Source organism: Heptranchias perlo, unplaced genomic scaffold (genome assembly GCF_035084215.1).
Source record: "Heptranchias perlo isolate sHepPer1 unplaced genomic scaffold, sHepPer1.hap1 HAP1_SCAFFOLD_1905, whole genome shotgun sequence".
Lineage (NCBI taxonomy): Eukaryota > Metazoa > Chordata > Chondrichthyes > Hexanchiformes > Hexanchidae > Heptranchias > Heptranchias perlo.
In genome coordinates this window covers 1-15861 of record NW_027139171.1, presented here as the reverse complement: position 1 = coordinate 15861, position 15861 = coordinate 1, and the positions used below count along the sequence as shown (strand labels likewise).

The 15861-nt window shown below is 52.8% G+C and overlaps 1 protein-coding gene across 1 annotated transcript; it reads right to left on the bottom strand.

Moving 5' to 3' along the window:
• Window positions 1–589: 589 nt before the first annotated feature.
• LOC137309896 (lysosomal acid phosphatase-like) lies at window positions 590–15695 on the bottom strand. The gene is made up of 5 exons (XM_067977913.1): window positions 15602–15695; window positions 12819–12914; window positions 11757–11889; window positions 10491–10582; window positions 590–717 (listed from the first exon to the last, which is right to left on the bottom strand). The coding sequence occupies exons 2-5, from the start codon at window positions 12900–12902 to the stop codon at window positions 610–612; spliced, it is 417 nt and encodes a 138-aa protein (XP_067834014.1). The 5' UTR covers window positions 12903–12914; window positions 15602–15695; the 3' UTR covers window positions 590–609.
• Window positions 15696–15861: the final 166 nt, after the last annotated feature.

Genomic DNA, 15861 nt, shown 5'->3' with positions numbered 1-15861 from the left:
TTCTTCTCTCCCCCCAGACCGGTCTCATTTTCTCTCTCTCCCCCCCGACCGGCCCCATTTTCCTCTCTCTCTCCCCCCAGACCGGTCCCATTTTCCTCTCTCTCTCCCCCCCAGAACGGCCCCATTTTTGATTAACGATTCTCTTTTCTCTAATCTATTGATGAAAAGCTTTGTTGTTTGCCCTTTACGTGGACTGTAAGCTCTTCTCCTGTGTTCAGTCTGATCTCTCCCTTTTATCTTGTTATTATTTCTGGATTACGTACTTATGCGAACTCTCCTTTTGGCCACTAATATTACTCTTGCCGTCTGCTTCGGTTTTTGGCTCAGTCTGATCTGATCTCTCATTCGCAAAGCCTCGACCCCATCTGCAAGCTCTTGACAAAAGCAAAAACTTCTGATGAATCAAAGGCCCTCCCTGCCTTATATTGGTTTGGACCATGGGTGAGACTTCAGACAGGCGAGCCCAGCTTCAGGGGATGCAGATCCCGGTCTAGAATTCAGAAGGTCCTCCACTATAAGTGGACAGAACAGATCAACGGCAGTGTCCTGATGAAAGGGAGCCTGCACTCCCGGCGTGCAGGGCATGTGTTTCTAAACCAGCGCCAGGACCTACCCGTCATTCTCTTGGTACAGCTCAAACATGTGGCAGGAAGCGTAAGGAGCAGTAAGGCTGTAAACGTTCAGAGCCATCTGAAGGGCAATGATTGTTGTGTCGTGCTAGGAACAGAGAGCAAATTTAGAATAGCTCAGAGTTATTCAAGTGAAACACACACGCACACAAACGCCCGCGCAAACACACACACATGCAGAAAGGCACGCACCAACTCGCACACGCAGAATCACGCGCACACAGACACACTCAAACATGCACATGCTCACAAAGACAATCAAACACAAAGGGGCCGATTTTCGGGTGGCCCAGCGGGTGCGTTGGGGGCTCCTAAAATGGCGGAATCCCGGATCGGGTTCGGAGCCCGGCTCCAACCCGCTGACTTCGAGGTTCCCCAATGACGCGTTTGGGCGAGCGCGCAGCTCCCACGTGCGGGACTCCCACCGGCAATTAAAGCCGGCGGATGCTGCTTTAGATAGTTAGGTAGATAGTTGAGGTACTTGACAGACCTCATTGAGTGGAGATTTTGTCAGGGGTGCAATTTTGAAGGATCCTCAGCGTGTTTCCCGTGCTGTGGGAAACACTCCGGGCTCGATATTAGCAGGGCAGCGGGTTCTCAGCGGGGGGGGGGTCGACTGGGCGGGTGGGTAACGCGCCCGGTGAAATTAGTGTGCTCCGCACGCAATTACAGGATAATTGGAGCCACTTACCTTTGCTTCCGGGTTTCCCGCTGGTAAGCTGCGCGGCGGGCGGACTGGGCATGCGCAGTAAGGTCGGTCAGTTGGAGGAGCCCTATTTAAAGGGGCAGTCCACCAATGCTCCTCCTGCAGCAAACAACCAATGCTGAACCATGGAGCACGCCAGAGGGAAGGCTGCCCCAAGATTTTCAGATTCCTCACTCCTGCTGCTGCTGGAGGGGGTGAGGAGGAGGAGGGAAATATTTTTCCCGTCTGATGGGAGGAAGTGCCCTCCCTCCACCACGAAGAAGTCATGGCTGGAGGTGGCTGAGGAGGTCACCAGCTGCGGCAATGTGCCACGAACCTGGGTCCAGTGCCGGAAGAGATTTAATGATCTATCCAGGTCAGGCAGAGTGAGTATAATTACGCATTCTCCCACACTCAGTCTTCCACATCACCTCCACACAACCCCCCTTCTGCACTGCCACCACAACGCTCTCGCATCACTCCTCACATCCACTCAACCATCATCCTCACCGTGCCTGCACGTACTCACCGCCCCTGTCCCCAATCGAACACTACCAAGCAACCCAATCCTCATACAATATCATGGCTATGTTGCACACACACCCTCCCATGCAATCCCACCCACACCAATGCATGCAGTGGGTCACCATGCAACCATCACTCAATCACGCCTCTGTGTTTTGCCTTGATAGGAGAAGAGATGCCAGAACGCCCGGGAGAGGGCACGGACCGGAGGGGGCCCGCCACACCAGCTGGTCCTAACGGACGCGGAGCATCAGGCGTTGGACATCAGCCACACGCGGGAGTGCCTGTCCGTGGCGGATGCCGAGGCTGGGATTGCACAAACGGCCGGTGACAGAAAGCTAACACTCAGCACTCATGATAGCGAATGATCTTAGCATCACTTGGCATCTGCAGCACCTCAACATCTGTCCACATGCCTAATATTGCTTTCTGTTCTCTTGCAGGGCCGTGAGCATGGAGGGCGATTCCTCAGAGGACCTGCCGGTCTCTGAGGATCCATCGTCACATGTGAGCTATGCATCCACCAGCGGTGGGTCCCCGTCCTCACTTAGTTGGGCTTGCACATGGTGAGTCACCACGCACGTGAGCACGAGCAGACCCTGGTGGCAGGGGCAGCCGTGGAGAGTCCGCATCGGTGGGAGCACTCTTCTCCAGGCTCTGCTCAGTTGGACCCAGATGCTGAACCCTGGGGGCCAGCCATGAAAAGGAGAGTCATCGAGGGGCAGCAGCACATTGCCGAGGTGCTGGAACAGGTGCCACACGCACTCTCCACAATCGCGCAGAGGATGGAGAAGTCCAACTCCTGCATGAGGGGAATGGTGGCACAGGTACAGGAGGGAATCTCTAAGATAGTGTCACAGGGACATGAAGGCATCTCTGAGATAGGGTGCAGGAATGTCTGCGGTGGAGGAAAGGCTAGCCTCCCTCGAGCGTCAAGCACGGCTCAACAATGAGTCCATTCAGGCCCTGACAACGGCCGTTCGGATTCAGGGTGAGCAACATTCTGCCGCCTTGAACAGGCCGACAGATACTTTACAGGTGGCCTTCCAAGGCCTCACACAAGTCCTCCAAATTGCCGTCCAGCAGGGTGGTAGGAGTGATGTGGGCCTGGGCCACGAGAGGGATGATGGTGAAAGGGGACATGGAAGTGGGGACGCCACTCAAAGCGCTCCCGCGTCTCACCCGTTGCCCCCCTCTCAACCAGTACCCGCAATGCTGCCTCCTCTCCAGGTGGCCGAGTCTGGCCCTGCACAGGTGCAGGTGGAGCAGTCTTTGGAGGGGCCCTCACGGGCACCGAAACCCAGAGGGCGTAGGCCCAAAACATCTCATCGGTCAGGGCATGAACAAGAGCAACCTGCCTCTACCTCTGCTGCAGCCACTGGGGAAGCACCACGTAGGAGTACTACATGTCGAGTGACTCTGAGCCTCCGTGTGCACTGCTGCTCAGAGAGGTCCAGGAAGCTGAGCCTCGGTCTGTAGACCCTGCGGCGAGGGTAGTGCCCTCTGCGACGCACCTCTCTCTGCTGTTGCCCTCCCTCCTGCTGTGTAGGTGGATGTGTCTCAGCACTGTGTTGTGGAGCTCCACGTGTCAGAGGTGGACGGCGTGGCCGGCGAGGCTGGTGATGCTGTTCGTCCTCCGAGGAGGTCATGACTGCAGCTACGGCGGCCCCCAACTGGGAGTGTTTCCCCCAGTACGAGAAACACGCTCAGTTGAGTTGAAAATCCCACCCCACCTGAAATATCTCGTCAATCAGGTCTGTAAACGACCTGAACTACCTGTTCAAGTACTTTAAGTGGCACCCCACGCATGTGAGTGCGTCACTGGGGAACCCGGAAATGGAGCCGGGTTCCGGACCCGTCCCGGGAATTCCGGATTTTCGCACCCCCCCCCCCCCGCCATGAAGGCACCCGATCGCGGGTGCTAAAATAGAGCCCTCCCAGTTGGAGCAGACGTGTTTCAGCCAGCAGCCAGTGGGAGATTCAAAGCATTATTTGACAGATGGGGGGAAAGCCTCATTTATTGCAGCAGGACACTGTCACTTCAGACAAAGTTTTGGCTGCAACACCTTTGTCTTTCCACTCAAAATGCTTAATTTATACCCTAAACTCTGCTGTGCAAACATATTTACCTACTTTGTGGACCCTCAAACTCACACAGTCAGGATGGGGGGCGCCATGGCTGCATTCATCACTTCATCCGAGGATGAGCAACATCACCAGCCTCGCCAGGCACGCCGTCCACCTCTGCCACGTGGAGCTCCACAACACAGTGCTGCGCCACAGGGACCGGCACAAGAGCACAGAGGGCAACAGAGAGAGCGATGTCGCAGGAGGCACTACCCTCGCCACAGGGTCTACAGACCGAGGCTCAGCTTCCTGGACCTCTCTGAGGAGCAGTGCATACGGAGGCTCAGAGTCAGTCGCCAGGTAGTCGCAGACACCTGCAGCCTCCTTCATGCCGAGCTGCTCCCGGCTGGGCCGAGCAGCATCTCCTTACCCATTGCTGTCAAAGTCAGCACTGCCCTCAACTTCTTCGCCTCCGGATCATTCCAGAGTGTCACGGGGGACATCACCGGGGTCTCTCAGTTGTCTGTACACAAGTGCCTGAGGCAGGTCACCGACGGCTTGTTTCGCAGGGCCTCACAATACGTCAACTTCCCATGGATGACCTCAGCCAGACGGAGAGGGCAGTGGGATTCCACGCTGTGGCTGGCTTCCCACGGATGCAGGGTGTAATCGATTGCACCCATATAGCAATACGAGCACCTCCACACGAGCCAGAACTGTTCATCAACAGGAAGGGCTATCACTCCAACACTCAGCTCACCTGTGACCACCGCAAGAGATTCCTTCGCATGTGCGCCAGATACCCTGGCAGCTGCCACAATTCCTTCATCCTCACGGAATCCAACATCCCGCCCCTCTTCCACGCACCCAACACCCGCAAGGGCTGGCTCCTCGGGGACAAGGGATACCCCCTGCACACGTGGCTCATGACACCTCTGAGGAACCCCATCACTGAGCAACAGTGTCGATATAACGACAGCCACATCGCTACCAGGTCTACAATTGAGCAGGCTATAGGGCTGCTCAAGATGCGCTTCAGGCGCCTTGATCGTTCTGGGGGAGCGTTTCAATACGCACCAGACAGAGTGGGACGCATTATAGTCGTGTGTTGTGCCCTGCACAACATGGCACAACAGAGAGGGGTGCCGCAGGAGGAGGCCCCATTCACATCTGCCACCCACATTGAGAAGGAGGAGAAGGAGGAGCAGGAGCAGCCCATGGGCAGAACAGCAGCTCACCTGGCTGCTCGTGAGGCCAGGGAGTCACTGATATGTGAACGGTTCTCTTAACATCAGTGTGAAGAGTCCAGTCCTCACCACCTGGACAGAGCAGCGCCCAAACCAGCAGCCCCCACTTCCCTGCACAAAAAAGACCCGCAACTACACATACACCCACTGTAGAGTGACCCAATGGGTGGCATCAAGTGTGAAAAAGGACTTATTACACAAGCCAGTGAAGAATGGCCAAGACGTGGCAGTAGTGGTGACAATAATAATGTTTAATGTGCCATTAACAAAAATCAAATATAAATAAAAAACATGACCAACCGTCAAACACCCGTGTGCATCCCCCTTGTGCTCACAAAACCTTTGCCTTACGCTTACGAGTGCTCCTACGTGGTGCTTCCCCAGTGGCTGCAGCAGAGGTAGTGGCAGGCTGCTCTTGTCCATGCCCTGACCGATGAGATGTTTTGAGCCTACGCCCTCTGGGTTTCGGTGCCCATGAGGGCCCCTCCAAATACTGCTCCAACATCACCTGTGCAGGGCCAGACTCGACCACTTGGAGAGGAGGCAGCATTGCAGGTACTGGTTGAGAGGGGGCAACGGGGGAGACAGGGGGGGAGGGTGGGAGCGCTTTGAGTGGCGTCCCCACTTCCATGTCCCCTTTCGCCATCATCCCTCCCCTGGGCCAGGCCCACGCCACTACTACCTCTGCTGGACAACAGTTTGGAGGTCATGTGTGAAGCCTTGTAAGACCGGTGCCAGAGTACCTGCCTTCTTGTTTAAGGCGGCAGGATGTTGCTCACCCTGAATCCGAAGGGCCATTGTCAGGGCCTCAGTGGACTCATTGATGAGCCGTGCTTGAAGCTCGATGGAGGCTAGCCTTCCCTCCATCGAAGACATTCCCGCACTTACCCGGGACACTATCTCAGAGATGCCCTCACATCCCTGCGACACTATCTCAGAGATTCCCTCCTGTACCTGTGCCACCATTCCACTCATGCAGGAGTTGGACTCCTCCATCCTCTGCGCGATTGTGGAGAGTGCGTGCAGCACTTGTTCCAGCACCTCGCAAATGTGCTGCTGTCCCTCGATCATTCTCCTTTTAAAGGATGGCCCCCAGGGTTCAGCATCTGTGTCCAACTGAGCAGAGCCTGGAGAGGAGTGCTCCCACCGACACGGACTCTCCACAGCTGCCCCTGCCACCAGGGTCTGCTTGTGCTCACGTGTGTGGTGACTCACCATGTGCGACCCCAACTAAGTGAGGACGGGGACCCACAGAGATGTGTGTATCTGCGCTAGTGGATGGCTCGCTCAGATGTGATTGTGCACCCTCAGAGGTCGGCAGGTCCTCTGAGGAATTGCCCTCCGCCATCATGGCGGTCACTGAAGGCCCTGTAAGAGAACAGAAGGCAATATTAAGCATGATCACAGATGTTGAGGTGCTGAAGATGGCAAGGCATGTTAACATCATTTGCTATTGTGAGTGCTGAATGTTAAAGTTCTGTCACCAGCCGTTTGTCGTGTGCCAGTCTCGGCATCCCTGACAGACAGGCACTCGAGGGTGCGGCTCAATTCAAGATCCTCCTGCTCTGTGTCTGTGGGGGATGACCAGATGTTGCGGCCCCCCTCCGGTCCTCGCCCACTCCCGTGCATTCTGGGCTATCTTCTTCTATAAGGGGAGAAAGTAGAGAGGAGTTAGTGAGGGATGGTGACATGGCCAACTGCTGAATGCATTGGTTTGGGAGAGGCTGACCGTGAAAGAGATGCGTCAGAGGGTGAGTATGAGACAGAGCCATAACACTGTATGAGGATTGGGATGAGTGGTAGTGGTGGGATGGGTACTGGGGAGGTGAGTAAGTGCAGATAAGTTGAGGATGAGGTTTGAGTGGGTGTGAGGAGTGATGTGATAGAGTAGTGTTGGCAGTGCAGAAATGAGTTGTGGGGTGGGGGCGGTGATGTGGAAGACGGAATGTAGGAGAATGAGTAAGTGTACTCACTTTGACTGACCTAGTTAGGTCATTGAAGCGCTTCCTGCACTGGATCCAGGTGCGGGAGACGTTGCTGCTGCTGGTGACCTCCTCTGCCAACTCAAGCCAGGCATTCTTGGTCAGAGACAGGCCACTTCCTCCCGTCCGTCGGGTAGAAAATATCCCTCCTCCTCCTCACCCCATCCAGTAGGACCTCTTTTTATTCGTTCATGGGATGTGGGCGTCGCTGGCGGGGCCGGCATTTATTGCCCATCCCTAATTGCCCTTGAGAAGGTGGTGGTGAGCCGCCTTCTTGAACTGCTGCAGTCCGTGTGGTGAAGGTTCTCCCACAGTGCTGTTAGGTAGGAAGTTCCAGGATTTTGACCCAGCGACAATGAAGGAACGGCGATATATTTCCAAGTCGGGATGGTGTGTGACTTGGAGGGGAACGTGCAGGTGGTGTTGTTCCCATGTGCCTGCTGCTCTTGTCCTTCTAGGTGGTAGAGGTCGCGGGTTTGGGAGGTGCTGTCGAAGAAGCCTTGGCGAGTTGCTGTAGTGCATCCTGTGGATGGTACACACTGCAGCCACAGTGCGCTGGTGGTGAAGGGAGTGAATGTTTAGGGTGGTGGATGGGGTGCCAAACAAGCGGGCTGCTTTGTCCTGGATGGTGTCAAGCTTCGAGTGTTGTTGGAGCTGCACTCATCCAGGCAAGTGGAGAGTATGCCATCACAATCCTGACTTGTGCCTTGGAGATGGTGGAAAGGCTTTGGGGAGTCAGGAGGTGATGGCATACTCTCCACTGATGGAGTACTGTGTGCAGTTCTGGTCGCCACACTACAGGAAGGATGTGATCGCTTTGGAGAGGGTGCAGAGGAGATTCACCAGGATGTTACCAGGGCTGGAGCGCTTCAGCTATGAAGAGAGACTGGGAAGATTGGGTTTGTTTTCCTTGGAGCAGAGGAGGCTGAGGGGGGACATGATTGAGGTGTACAAAATTATGAGGGGCACAGATAGGATGGATACTAAGGAGCTTTTTCCCTTCGTTGAGGGTTCTATAACAAGGGGACATAGATTCAAGGTAAAAGGCGGGAGGTTTCGAGGGGATTTGAGAAAGAACTTTTTCACCCAGAGGGTGGTTGGAGTCTGGAACTCACTGCCTGAAAGGGTTGTGGAGGCAGGAACCCTCACAACATTCAAGAAGCATTTGGATGAGCACTTGAAATGCCATAGCATACAAGGCTACGGACCAAATGCTGGAATATGGGATTAGAGTAGACAGGGCTGATGGCCGGCGCGGACACGATGGGCCGAAGGGCCTCTATCCGTGCTGTATGACTCTATGACTCTATGAGGTGAGTCACTCGCTGCAGAATACCCAGCCTCTGACCTGCTCTTGTAGCCACAGTATTTATATGGCTGGTCCAGTTAAGTTTCTGGTCACTGGTGACCCCCAGGCTGTTGATGGTGGGGGATTCGGCGATGGTAATGCCGTTGAATGTCAAGGGGAGGTGGTTAGGCTCTCTCATGTTGGAGATGGTCATTGCCTGGCATGAACGTTACTTGCCACTTATCAACCCAAGTCTGGATGTTGTCCAGGTCTTGCTGCATGCGGGCTCGGACTGCTTCATTATTTGAGGGGTTGCGAATGGAACTGAACACTGTGCAATCATCAGCGCACATCCCCATTTCTGACCTTATGATGGAGGGAAGGTCATTGATGAAGCAGCTGAAGATGGTTGGGCCCAGGACACTGCCCTGAGGAACTCCTGCAGCAATGTCCTGGGGCTGAGATGATTGGCCTTCAACAACCACCAGCATCTTCCTTTATGCTAGGTATGACTCCAGCCACTGGAGAATTTTCCCCCTGATTCCCATTGACTTCAATTTTACTAGGGCTCCTTGGTGCCACACTCGGTCAAATGCTGCCTTGACGTCAACGGCAGTCACTCTCACCTCACCTCTGGAATTCAGCTCTTTTGTCCATGTTTGGACCAATGCTGTAATGAGGTCTGGAGCCGAGTGGTCCTGGCGGAACCCAAACTGAGCATCGGTGAGCAGGTTATTGGTGAGTAAGTGCCGCTTGATAGCACTGTCGACGACACCTTCCATCACTTTGCTGATGATTGAGAGTAGACTGATGGGGCGGTAATTGGCCGGATTGGATTTGTCCTGCTTTTTGTGGACAGGACATACCTGGACAATTTTTCACATTGTCGGGTAGATGCCAGTGTTGTAGCTGTACTGGAACAGTTTGGCTCGAGGCGCAGCTAGTTCTGGAGCACAAGTCTTCAGCACTACAGCTGGGATGTTGTCAGGGCCCTTAGCCTTTGTTGTATCCAGTGCACTCAGCCATTTCTTGATATCACGTGGAGTGAATCGAATTGGCTGAAGACTGGCTTCCGTGATGGTGGGGATATCGGGAGGAGGCAGAGATGGATTATCCACTCGGCACTTCTGGCTGAAGATGGTTGCAAACGCTTCAGCCTTGTCTTTTGCACTCACGTGCTGGACTCCGCCATCATTGAGAATGGGGATGTTTGCAGAGCCTCCTCCTCCCGTTAGTTGTTTAATTGTCCACCACCATTCACGACTGGATGTGGCAGGACTGCAGAGCTTTGATCTGATCCATTGGTTGTGGAATCGCTTAGCTCTGTCTATAGCATGCTGCTTCCGCTGTTTAGCATGCATGTAGTCCTGTGTTGTAGCTTCACCAGGTTGCAACCTCATTTTTAGGTACGCCTGGTGCTGCTCCTGACATGCTCTTCTGCACTCCTCATTGAACCAGGGTTGATCCCCTGGCTTGTTGGTAATGGTAGAGTGAGGAATATGCCGGGCCATGAGGTTACAGATTGTGCTGGAATACAGTTCTGCTGCTGCTGATGGCCCACATACTCACAATCAGGCAGACATGCACAAATACGCACACACCGTCACGCACACGCACAGACCGAGACACACAAGCACGCAGAAACATGAACAGGCAGTCACAGACACACACAAACATGCACAAACACAGACATGCACAAACACTTTGGCCTCTTGCAACGCTGCTCACAGATATCAGGAATCCAAAGTGTTGCTTACCCTGGTCCTGCTGCAGTGTTCTAAAGCACTATCACTTGTTACAGGCACAATACTGCACCCAGCTAACTGGTACTGAAAGGTACAGACTTCATAGATTTAATATTTCTAACACTAATTACTTCCTATTTGACAAAATCTGTCACTCGATTCCTCAAAGCCTATTTAATGCCGTCACTCGGGGGCCGGCGCATCGAACGCCGCCGACGGGGGCCGGCGCATCGAACGCCGCCGACGGGGGCCGGCGCATCGAACGCCGCCGATCGCTTGTATTGAATACCCTCAGTTTACTGGAGGCTCTCGGTTGACTCACCGCCGAGTACATGATCATTTTGAGGCGAGGAGTGGGAGTAGACTCATTTGTCGCTTGATTAATATCTTGAAGGATTTGATTGAGGAGCACACCTGCAACAAGAACAAAGCTTTAGACAGAGTAAAAGGAACCGTGAAACCAGACCCTGCTCCCAGAGATGGGTCAGTGTGGGGACAGTTAGTGAAACCAGACCCTCCTCCCAGAGATGGGTCAGTGTGGGGACAGTTAGTGAAACCAGACCCTCCTCCCAGAGATGGGTCAGTGTGGGGACAGTTAGTGAAACCAGACCCTCCTCCCAGAGATGGGTCAGTGTGGGGACAGTTAGTGAAACCAGACCCTCCTCCCAGAGATGGGTCAGTGTGGGGACAGTTAGTGAAACCAGACCCTCCTCCCAGAGATGGGTCAGTGTGGGGACAGTTAGTGAAACCAGACCCTCCTCCCAGAGATGGGTCAGTGTGGGGTCAGTTAGTGAAACCAGACCCTCCTCCCAGAGATGGGTCAGTGTGGGGACAGTTAGTGAAACCAGACCCTCCTCCCAGAGATGGGTCAGTGTGGGGACAGTTAGTGAAACCAGACCCTGCTCCCAGAGATGGGTCAGTGTGGGGACAGTTAGTGAAACCAGACCCTGCTCCCAGAGATGGGTCAGTGTGGGGACAGTTAGTGAAACCAGACCCTCCTCCCAGAGATGGGTCAGTGTGGGGACAGTTAGTGAAACCAGACCCTCCTCCCAGAGATGGGTCAGTGTGGGGTCAGTTAGTGAAACCAGACCCTCCTCCCAGAGATGGGTCAGTGTGGGGACAGTTAGTGAAACCAGACCCTCCTCCCAGAGATGGGTCAGTGTGGGGACAGTTAGTGAAACCAGACCCTCCTCCCAGAGATGGGTCAGTGTGGGGACAGTTAGTGAAACCAGACCCTCCTCCCAGAGATGGGTCAGTGTGGGTCAGTTAGTGAAACCAGACCCTCCTCCCAGAGATGGGTCAGTTAGTGAAACCAGACCCTCCTCCCAGAGATGGGTCAGTGTGGGTCAGTTAGTGAAACCAGACCCTCCTCCCAGAGATGGGTCAGTGTGGGGACAGTTAGTGAAACCAGACCCTCCTCCCAGAGATGGGTCAGTGTGGGGACAGTTAGTGAAACCAGACCCTCCTCCCAGAGATGGGTCAGTGTGGGGACAGTTAGTGAAACCAGACCCTCCTTCCAGACTTCTTCCATCTTTCTCAGTCTCTCTTCCTCTTCACATCCCACCGCAAACCCTTGGCCCTCACTCACCCCCTTGGAGACGGTATTTCTCCACTGGCCTGTAGAGTCCAAACATAGCCTCAACCGAAAATTCCTTCAGTTCCCTCAGATGCTCCATCACTTCTGGTGTCACCCATTGAGGCAGAGTGAAGTTGTGAGTTTGCTGCCCAAGGAAGATGGAAGAAGTTAATATTTGATCAGGGCTCTCCCACGCTCCACACAGACCAGAAGGGGCCCAGAGCTTATCCCATGGTCATCACATCAATCCAGCGACTCTCGCAGAGAACGTGGGAGTTTGCTGACCCACAGTTGAATGTCCTGCTGACGCTCCACTGAAGCGACACAGAACCCAAACACCACAGACAACTCCCCCCCCATTCCCCCCCGCCCCAGACAGCACAGGTAAGTCCCCTAGACACATAGGTGGCTCACCCAGACACCTCCCCTAGACTGCACAGGCAAGTCCCCCAGACTGCACGGGTAAGTCCCCCAGACTGCACGGGCAACTCCTCCGGACCCTCAGACGCTGTGGGTGGCTCCCACCTCGACGCCCCATTATCTCATTGCTGTTTGTGGGATCTTGCTGTGTGCAAATTGGCTGTCACATTTCCCTCCATTATAACAACGACCACACTTCTAAAGGAATCCAGTGGCTGCAAAGCGCTTTGGGACGTCCTGAGGCCCTGAAAGGTGCTATGGAAATGCAAGTTTTCTCTTCTTACTGTTTTGATTACTGTTTGAAACTGTTGGGAGCCACATCTGTTGGTCCCCTCCCTCCTCCGGACCCTGACACCACACACAAGCCTGGGTTTATCCCGAGACCCAAGCACTGTGCTCTGCTCAGCACCATCCCCTCTTCCCGGCTAAGTCCAGGTGATCAGAACTCTAGTTTAAAATCAGCTGGAACCACCGCACAGGAAGAGCCAAAAGGGGAGGGTGAGGGGGCTCAGAAATAGTCCCGAAGGGGAGAGAAGCTCATGTAGATAGTCACGTGCATTACACACAGCGGTCCGCCCGTGAACCTCTCGTGCTGTTTCCAGTCCAGGAGTTCCTGTGTAAAACTACAGCTGGTCACAAGTCTGTGGTGCTCACCTCACAGAACAGGGTGTCGTAAATCATCCAGACATACTCCAGCGACATCTGCAAACGTGGAATCCCCGTCTTATCAGCAAGCATGTTCAGAAAGTCCTAGACGGGCGATCAGTAAACAGAAGGTGCGTTAGTTACACACTCCCGCCAGGGGGAGCGTCTTCGAGGGGGCGAGACATTGTTGCACTTATACACTCCCCCCGTCAATGAGCTGAACCACATTACTTCTGGATACACTGATCAAGGCACAAAATGTCCTCTCAAAAACACTATAAGATCCTCAGAATTAATTCCCCCACTCTGTCCCTGTGAGCGAACTAGCGACCAGATCAGTCAGTCAAAGACACTCTATAGGGAACTAGTGACCAGAGCAGGTCAGCCAAAGTCAATCTATAGGGAACTAGTAACCAGTCCAGTCAGTCATCAGTCAATCTATAGTTAAATAGTGTCCAGGCTTGTCAGTCAAAGTCACTCTATGGGGAACTAGTGACCCGATCAGTCAGTTAAAGTCACTCTATAGAGAACTAGTGACCAGTCATTGGCACTCTATAGGGAACTAGTGACTAGACTGCAATCAAAGTGACTCTGTAGGGAACTAGTGACCAGACCAGTCTGTCAGTCAAAGTCAATCTATAGGGAACTAGTGACCAAATCAGTAAGTCAAAGTCAATCCGTAGGAAACAAGTGACCAGATCAATAAGTCAAAATCAATCTGTATGATCTAATCACTAGTTCCGTCAGTCATTGTCACTGTATAGGGAAATAGTGACCAGACCAGTCAGTCAAAGTCACTCTACAGTGAACTAGAGACCAGGACAGTCAGATACACTATCAGAAACTAGTGACCAGACGAGTAAGTCAAAGTCACTCCATAGGGAGCTAGCAACCAGCTGTCAGTCAAGTCGCTCTATATGCGGTTGATGTGGTGTATATGGACTTTCAAAAGCTGTTTGATAAAGTGCCACATAATAGGCTTATCAGCAAAATTGAAGCCCATGGAATAAAAGGGGGCAGTAGCAGCATGGATACGAAATTGGCTAAGTGACAGGAAACAGAGAGTAGTGGTGAACGGTTGTTTTTCGGACTGGAGGGAGGTGTACAGTGGTGTTCCCCAGGGTCAGTGCTGGGACCACTGCTTTTCTTGATATATATTAATGACATGGACTTGGGTGTACAGGGCACAATTTCAAAATTTGCAGATGACACAAAACTTGGAAGTGTAGTGAATAGTGAGGAGGATAGTGATAGACTTCAAGAGGACATAGACAGGCTGGTGGAATGGGCAGACACATGGCAGATGAAATTTAACACAGAAGGGCAAAGTGATACATTTTGGGAGGAAGAACGAGGAGAGGCAATATAAACTAAATGGTACAATTCTAAAGGGGGTTCAGGAACAGAGAGATCTGGGGGTATATGTGCACAAATCATTGAAGGTGACAGGACAGGTTGAGAAAGTGGTTAAAAAAGCATACGGGATCCTGGGCTTTATAAATATAGAGGCATAGAGTACAAAAGCAAGGAAGTTATGATGAACCTTTATAAAACACTGGTTCAGCCACAACTGGAGTATTGTGTCCAATTCTGGGCACCGCACTTTAGGAAGGATGTGAAGGCCGTAGAGAGGGTGCAGAAAAGATTTACTAGAATGGTTCCAGGGATGAGGGACTTCAGTTACGTGGATAGATTGGGGAAGCTGGGGTTGTTCTCATTAGAGCAGAGACGATTAAGAGGAGAATTGATAGAGGTGTTCAAAATCATGAAGGATTTAGATAAAGTTAATAAAGAGAAACTGTTCCCATTGGCAGAAGGGTCGGTAACCAGAGGACACAGATTTAAGGTGATTGGCAAAAGAACCAAAGGCGACGAGGAAAATATTTTTACGCAGTTATGATCTGGAATGCACTGCCTCAAAGGGTGATGGAAGCAGATTCAATCGTGGCTTTCAAAAAGGAATTTGATAAATACTTGAAGGGAAAAAATTTGCATGGTTACAGGGAAAGAGCGGGGGAAATGGGACCAGCTGGATTGCTCTTACAAAGAGCCAGCACGGGCTCAATGGGCCGAATGGCCTCCTTCAGTGCTGTAACCATTCTATGATTAAGAAACTAGTCACCAGATCAGTCAGTTGAAGTCACTCTATAGGGAACCAGTGACCAGAATGCAATCAGAATGACTCAGTAGGGAACTAGTGACCAGGTCATTCAAAGGCAGTCTATAAGGAACTAGTGAGCAGATCAGTCAGTCAAAGTGACTCTACAGGGAACTATTGACCAGACCAGTCAGTCATTGGCACTCCATAGGGATTGATTCCTGGTGACAGCCTGCAGGTCACCATAGTACCATGGTGTAGAGGTTATGTTACTGGACAAATATTCCAGAAAACGCAAGTTCATGGCTGTTTCGAATTTGCAATTCAGTTAAAATACCTGAAATATAGAGCTGGTCTCAGTAAAAGTGACCATGAAGCTATTGGATTGTCGGAAAAGCCAATTGGTTCAATAATGTCTTGGAGGGAAGGAAACCTGTCCTCCGACCTGGTCTGGCCGAAGTGTAACTCCAGCCACAATCAATGTGGTTGACTCTTAATTGGACCTCTGGAGTGGCCCAGCAAACCCGAGCGAGAGCCGCGCGCAGGGAAGGAGGGGGGGGGGGGGGTGGGGGGAGAGCCGCGCGCAGGGAAGGAGGGGGGGGGGGGGGGGTGGGGGGGAGAGCCCGCGCGCAGGGAAGGAGGGAGGACGCAGAGTGGGAGAGGCAGACTTCAGACACACAAGCTTGACATGTACCAGATTCTCGCGTGTTTTATTCCTGTATTCGCTGCAATCATCGTCTCAATTTCCAACTCATCAAAGCGAGGGCAGTTGTTCAGTGGGAACGACAGCAACTGAAACAATTTCAAATTGGTGTAAGGTACATTACTCTCTCTCCCTCTCTCTCTCGCTCTCTCTCTCTCTCTCTCTCTCCCCCAGTCCCCAGTGTAAGGTACATTACTCTCTCTCTCTCTCTCCTCTCTCTCTCTCTCCCCCAGTCCCAGTGTAAGGTACAA

Excerpts from the sequence above, each read along its gene's own strand:
- LOC137309896 (XM_067977913.1), bottom strand. The coding sequence starts at position 12,902 with ATGCTTGCTGATAAGACGGGGATTCCACGTTTGCAGATGTCGCTGGAG. Across the intron at positions 11,890-12,818 it reads ACGACACCCTGTTCTGTGAG|CAAACTCACAACTTCACTCT; the intron begins GTGAGCACCACA and ends TTCCTTGGGCAG. Across the intron at positions 718-10,490 it reads AAATGATCATGTACTCGGCG|CACGACACAACAATCATTGC; the intron begins GTGAGTCAACCG and ends CTCTGTTCCTAG.